The sequence below is a fragment of the Impatiens glandulifera genome, chromosome 5, assembly GCF_907164915.1.
Source record: "Impatiens glandulifera chromosome 5, dImpGla2.1, whole genome shotgun sequence".
Taxonomy (NCBI): Eukaryota; Viridiplantae; Streptophyta; class Magnoliopsida; order Ericales; family Balsaminaceae; genus Impatiens; species Impatiens glandulifera.
In genome coordinates, this window is record NC_061866.1 from 23,596,211 (window position 1) to 23,603,553 (window position 7,343).

At 31.0% G+C, this 7,343-nt stretch overlaps 1 protein-coding gene across 1 annotated transcript; it reads right to left on the reverse strand.

Annotated features, from left to right (window-relative positions):
• Window positions 1-1,855: 1,855 nt before the first annotated feature.
• LOC124938806 (stromal 70 kDa heat shock-related protein, chloroplastic-like) lies at window positions 1,856-6,379 on the reverse strand. The gene is made up of 8 exons (XM_047479321.1): window positions 5,615-6,379; window positions 5,080-5,332; window positions 4,403-4,482; window positions 4,148-4,290; window positions 3,953-4,051; window positions 3,338-3,527; window positions 2,629-3,027; window positions 1,856-2,467 (listed from the first exon to the last, which is right to left on the reverse strand). The coding sequence occupies exons 1-8, from the start codon at window positions 6,158-6,160 to the stop codon at window positions 2,075-2,077; spliced, it is 2,103 nt and encodes a 700-aa protein (XP_047335277.1). The 5' UTR covers window positions 6,161-6,379; the 3' UTR covers window positions 1,856-2,074.
• Window positions 6,380-7,343: the final 964 nt, after the last annotated feature.

The following is a 7,343-nucleotide window of genomic DNA, read 5'->3' on the forward strand; positions in this document are numbered from 1 at the left end:
GTTCTTACCCTTCAACGATCGCGAGGAAGAAGACAACTGGGGGATGAAACGGCGTTGTTTTGGGCGAGAACGCAGATGTGGAGCGGTCCGTTGACGTTCCATCAGTGCGTCGTTGCAATCCAGGCGTTCTGTCGCGTTTTAGCTAACGGAAGTTAGCGAATTCGCTACTACGTTGGCGCGCGTTCCCTCGGGTATTGAGGGCGACATGGACAACTCTTAGGCGTTTGATGAAAATCCAGCCTATCAGATGGTTGTGGTTTCGACTACAGCAATCCTTCTGGTTTTCAGCTACACTCGATTACATATTTATTTCTATTTTAAAACCTTAAAGATTTATTTGAAATTAATTTTTTTTCACACTTTTGACTTTAATTTTAATCTTTTAAAATATACAAAAAAAAAATATTTAAAATAAATATGACAAATATTTTGAATATATATATATATATATATATATATATATATATATATATATATATATATATATATATATATATATATATATATATATATATATATATATATATATATATATATAATTGTATATTTTTGGGTTAAATAAATAATTTTTGAGGATATTTTATCCAAAATTATTTATTTTAATTTCTTGATTTTTTAAAAATGAGTTTAATATTTATCCCAAATAATATTATTTATTTATTTGACCATTATTCTTAATTAATTAGATTTTAATGATCACAATAATTAATCTAATTAATTGTTTAATTAGATTTTGGCCTTTGTTTAATTATTTTAATTTATTTATTTAAAAATAAATCAAAATAATTATATTAATTTTATAAATTAGGTAAGTAGATTTTTAGTGTTTATATTACTTTTTTTTTTCTTTTTTACTAAAAAAATACTTTTTATTTTTTCTTATTTAATTTAATCGAAGTTTATGTTATCTTTTAAAAAATTATTATATTGGATGTTAATTTTGTTTGGGTATTTAATATTTAAAAATTATTTTTATTTGGTATTTGATGTTTTGATAATTTATAACTATAAATATATAAATTATTTTATTTTATTATTTATATTTTAAGTTTAAACTGTTTTCGATGCATGGTGGGAAAATTTTGTTCCGGTCGGGACAGAGATGGTTTATATTTAAAATCTTCGTCAGAGATCGGGTGGGATTGGTAGATTTTGGGTAGTGAAGGTAATGGAGTTCCTTGAACCAAATTGTTCAATTATCATCCATAGGTGTCGGACAAAAAATCTTTTATTTCTTATTTATTTTCTAAAATTAGACTTAGAAATTATGTTTGTACAATTAACCTGTATAAAATTTTGACAAATAATTTTATTTATTCGAAATTTTTGAAATTTATAAATGAGTATAAAAAATAGTATTTACCACTATAACTTGTGAATTTATAAATTATTTAAATTTTAAGATTTAAAAAATATATATTTATATATTTTACAAAAAAATATTATTTATTCAAATTAATATAATAGTCAATTTTATATTAGTTATTAATTAATCTTATAAAAAAAAATTATAAATAATATTGAGTGATAAGGAAAAGGAATAAAAATGTCATCACAATATTTTTGATAATGAAAAAACGATAAAAAGGGAGAATAAAGAGAAAATAAAAAAATATATATAAAGAGTCAAACGAAAAAAAAATTGTTATAATTTTAATGAATCAGCCAAACACTTTATTCATTTCAATATTTCCTCTCTTAAATTCTCACTCAATAATAATATATAACTATTTCAATATTTCTCTTAAATTCTCACTCAGCAATAATGAGAAATAGTACTAGCTACTACTTAGCTCAATTGTCCCAAGATTGCTTATACAAGCAACAAAATTTAATAGATATACACAACAACTGAAAATAAATATAGGTAATCATTATTAAAAGTTTTGCTTAAAACAACAAAATCTCCTACACAAATATAGGCAAACCGAATTTCTGCACCAAAAAGTAGAGCATATAACCTGATGGAATAGTTTTGCAGGAATAAAACTAGGAAAAGATAAAGGCATAATAATCATCCAAACATCTGAAAATCCTTCCTAAAAATGAATTAGTATGCACATAAATTGATGAATCAATTGTTGTTGTCGGTGAAGTCTGCATCGATCACATCACCTTCTGGTCCTCCCTTGTTAGATGTCTCGGAGGGGCCCGGGCCATCTCCTGGTGATGCTGCTGCTCCTGGTTGGTTATAGAGGGACTGGCCGAGCTGCATTACCTCCTGGTTAAGTGCAGTAATGGCATCCTTCATGCCCTGTGTAGAACCGCCAGATATAGCATCCTTCAACTCAGACAGTTTTGCCTCCACCTTCTCCTTCACTGGACCTGGAACCTTCTCTCCTAATTCTTTAAGCTGCTTTTCTGTCTGATACACCACAGAATCTGCTTGGTTCTTTGTGTCTATAGCATCTCTCTTTTCCTTGTCTTCCTTTGCATACTTTTCAGCTTCTTGCACCATTCTTTCTACCTGCACATTCATTCATTCCATACAGAACAACTACTTAAGCCTCTCCTTGTTTCATCAAAGTGTGGTGGTTATTTCAATGTTTCAACTAACTAGAATTAACTCAATCATCTAGTATGTGAAGTTTGAATGACTACTTCTAGATAGTTAACAAGTACACATACCTCATCATTTGGCAATGTGCTAGCACCAGTAATGGTAATATCTTGCTTCTTCCCTGTGCCCTTATCAATTGCAGCAACAGAGAGAATACCATTTGCATCAATGTCAAATTTGACTTCAATTTGAGGAACTCCACGAGGAGCTGGGGGAATTCCATCCAGACGGAAGCTTCCAATAGACTTGTTGTCCCTAACAAACTCTCTTTCACCTTGGAGGACATTAATCTCTACACTGGTCTGTCCATCGGCTGCTGTTGAGAAAACCTCTGACTTTGATGTGGGCAAAGTTGTATTTCTTGGGATGATTTTAGTCATCACACCACCAAGTGTTTCCAAACCCAAGGACAAAGGTATTACATCAAGAAGAACAATATTGCTCACATCTCCAGACAAAACACCAGCCTGTGCAGTCCAAACAAGTTGGGAGTTTAATTTAACATCAAACAGGGTTGAAAAGAAACTAGGACCTTGTCCTATCTATAGGGTTATTGAAAATTAGGTTATTTGGGTAAAAGAAGTTAGGGGTATAAATATACAATGAATTATTTTTATTTTATTTTTGAAATAGAATGTATTTTGGTTGATGATTTAAGTGACTGATTAATAAGTAGAATGTTGATTGGATAGTGAGTTATTTGGAATTTATCCCAAACAACCCACATCAAACGAGGCCTATATAAGAATTTTTTTCTTCTCTGTGAATTTATCTCACCTGAACAGCAGCACCTAGAGCCACCACTTCATCAGGATTTACAGAGACATTAGGCTCCTTGCCAGTCAATCTCTTGACTAGTTCCTGAACAGCAGGAATCCTTGTTGATCCGCCAACCAATATCACTTCATCCAGATCACTGAACGAGAGCTTTGCATCTCTCAATGAGTTTTCAACAGGTCTTTTTAACCTGTTCAAAAGTAGATATGAAAAATGTATCTGAATGCCAACAGAAATTGGGTTGTTCAGTTCTAATTGTTTTTTCATGTTATTATGATTCGAAGTTCATGATGTTTGCCAAAAATCATAATATTTAGAAAATAATTGAGTCATCAAAAAATGAACCAAATCATACAAAATTTTACACTGTAAGTTGGATCATAAATTAGAAAATAATTTGTATACCAAACAAAAGAAGCAATAGAATCAAACTATAATCTGGATCAAGATCCAGGAAAATCTTTTACCAAATGAAAAAATGAAATCATTTTCAATTTTCACTTTGGCGATTTTCAATGGGATCATGATTGTGACAAAGTATCAGTTTTCAGATAGGCTTAATTTTAGATAGAAGCAAGGACACAGGCATAAAGTACACTTATGTTCTATAATTACCTGTCAAGCAAATCTGAGCACAGTTCTTCAAACTTTGCTCTTGTAAGAGTAGTTTCAATGTGTTTGGGTCCATCAGCAGTAGCTGTGATGAAAGGCAAACTAAAAACAAAGCATAAATAGGTCAGGACTCTGCAAACATGGAAAACATAATAGATCGAATAAAGTAGGGCTGCAGGGCAGGGAGACAGACAATACCTAATGTTTGTCTGGGTCAAAGATGATAATTCCATTTTCGCCTTCTCTGCTGTCTCAGTTAGACGCTGAAGAGCTTGCTTGTCCTTCAATAAATCTATACCTTCATCCTTCTTAAAATTAGCAGCCATCCAATCCACAATTCTCTGCAATACATTAGCCAATTTATCTTGAGAACTAACTCACTTTAGAAAGAGACAGGTCCAGGATTAAAATAAGAGACAAGAATTGTCTAGTCACGAAGATAAGGAATCAAACCTTGTCGAAATCATCCCCACCAAGATGAGTATCACCCGATGTAGAAAGAACTTCAAACACCCCATCTCCAACCTCAAGAACTGATGTGAATGAAAAACTGAAAACAGTTAGGCCGTGCTGATGAAGGGTTATTAATAACCCCAAATCCCATCATCAATCAAAAATTATTCAAATCATCAACTAAATATTAAAATACCCAAATAACCTCAAATAATCCACCTTTTCATTATACAAGTTTGTTTTTCCAAATAAAATGGATTATTTCAGTAACAAAAAAAAATTACATCAAACAAACTCATTGAGCCTATTTCATATGATGATTTTTTGTCTGGATAATGATACAGAAAAATCTACATTCATCTTGTTAAGTCTTTTAAATATCACAAATTCACAATCATCTACAAAATCATTTAGACCATGATTACAAAAACAAGAATCAGGACTTCTATACGAAATGAATAAAAAAAAATACACTATAATCTAAATCACGGTCTAAGAAAAATATCCAAAAAACAATCTAATACCAAACCAAGAATATATGTCATTTTCTATTTAATTTTAGCAATTTTCCAATGATATCAATGATTGGGACGACAAAAAAAAAAAAAAAGCAGTTTCCAAATAGGCTCAATATTGTTTATTCATAAGGTGGAAAATGGTTAAACTATTTGCATTACCTGAAACATCAAAGGTACCACCTCCAAGGTCAAACACTAAAATTGTTTCGTTGCTCTTCTTTTCAAAACCATATGCCAATGATGCAGCCGTTGGTTCATTTATGATCCTTAGAACCTCAAGACCAGCTATTCGACCAGCATCCTTAGTTGCTGTCCTCTGGGAATCATTAAAGTAAGCAGGCACTGTCACCACAGCTTTTGTAACTTTATCATTCAAAAACTTTGAAGCATCATCTACCAGCTTCCTCAAAACCTAAATCAAAAGGAATAAATTGTTGTCAGAATTAACTTAAGAAAATACATTGAAAATTTACTGGACCATCTACTTCTTTCTTTTCTTTTACAAAAATTGGTGTTTTTAAGGAAAATACCTAGATCAAACAAGCTCCAAGTTTAAGAAATGGGTCTTCCAAAAACATAGTTTACTAAAACGAAACATGACCAGTGCCATTTATAACAAATTGAGACATGATATGAACCGTAACCCTGGAAATTGATTGAATATATACAGGGAGCTACTTAAATGAATCAATACCTGAGCAGAAATTTCCTCGGCAGCAAACTGCTTGCCCATCGCCGGACATTCGAGCTTCACATTTCCATTCTCGTCGCGCACAACAGTATAAGAGACCTGTTTGGCCTCCTCATCAACCTCCGACATCTTGCGCCCAATGAACCTCTTGACAGAGAAGAACGTGTTCTGGGAATTAACCACAGCCTGTCGTTTCGCAATCTGCCCAACAAGAAGATCCCCAACCTTGGTGTACGCCACCACCGATGGAGTAGTCCTTTGCCCCTCGGAGTTCGTAACAATCACCGGTTTACCTCCTTCCATAGCCGCCACAGCTGAATTCGTCGTCCCCAGATCTATACCCACGACCTTTTCTGCCACAATTCTCATGGGGTTGCCCTTGCTGGAGGATTTTGTCTTCATCTTCAGCGTACGAGAGGGAGCCGCGCCGCCTTTTATTCCCTGACCGAGGAACACAGTCCTCGGAGAATTTCCATTATGACGCTTCGAAGTGGAAGAAAAAGCAGCAGACCCTCCTAGAACATGAATCTGAGCAGTTGATGCTGCCATTTTCTTCTACTTCTCTGAGAAACCCTAGAAACGAAACCTCTATCAAGGAAGAAAAGAAAGAAGACGTAAACAAAATCAGAGAATGATGTATTCGTGTTTTGTATTGCGATTATAAGAGCGATAATGAAACAGCCACAGGGAGTAATGAAAATACAGCTGCAAGGTGTTGAAGAGAATGAAGATGATAAGAGAAGCAGGAAAGGAAAGGGGGAAGGGTTTTAGTCTCTATAGGTGAGAGGAGAGAGAGAGTATGTGGTGTAATCTAGAATGTTCTCCTAATATCTAGTTGTTTATCGACACTGATATTGAACCTTCTAGTGGTCCAATAAGTTATTTATCAAGGCAGGATTAGGGATACAAAGGCCTCACCAAATTGAACCATGGAAATTTTGTTTATTAAAATAAGATAGATTTTTATTTTAATATGTGCCACTTGTATAAATGAATTTGTTAATTTATTTAAATTTATAAAATAAATAATTTATAATATACTTTAAACTTTTTAATTAATTTATATATTATTTTTAAATTTATAATCTTTGAAAGTTAATGTGGATATTTAAAAATAGTGATGAAATTTTAAAAAAAAAATTATCACTTACAAATTTTAAATTGATAAAATCTACAATAATGTTAAACAAATTATAATTTTTTATATAATAATATATTTTTAATCTTTTATTTTTATTAAAGAGTATGACTGAAAGTAATATCTCATTTAGTCATTTTAGTTTAAATTTTTACAACTAAATAAAATAATTAAAATTATAAAAATAAATTAAATTTAATATTTTAATTAACATGCTTATACACTATTTAAATAATATTTTTTTAACTTCTAAATAAATTATGTCTATATATAATATTAATAAAATAATTAGTGTTTAAGATAATATTTTTTTTAACTAATATTACGTTGACATGAAAATTTATTGTACCATAATTTATAATAATATTTTGAATTTTAAAATAATATTTTGAATTTTTTAATTCAAAATAACAAAAAAAAAATTACAATCAAATTAAGAGTTAGCTATTACAATAATTAAACTCTAATTAAAAATTATTCAAAAATCCAAAATAATTTGATTTTAAAATATTGTATTTATTTTACCCAAATTAAATCCAGGAAGGGGTTAAAATTATTTAATTATGATTTAAACATGAATGTGTGTAATTTATA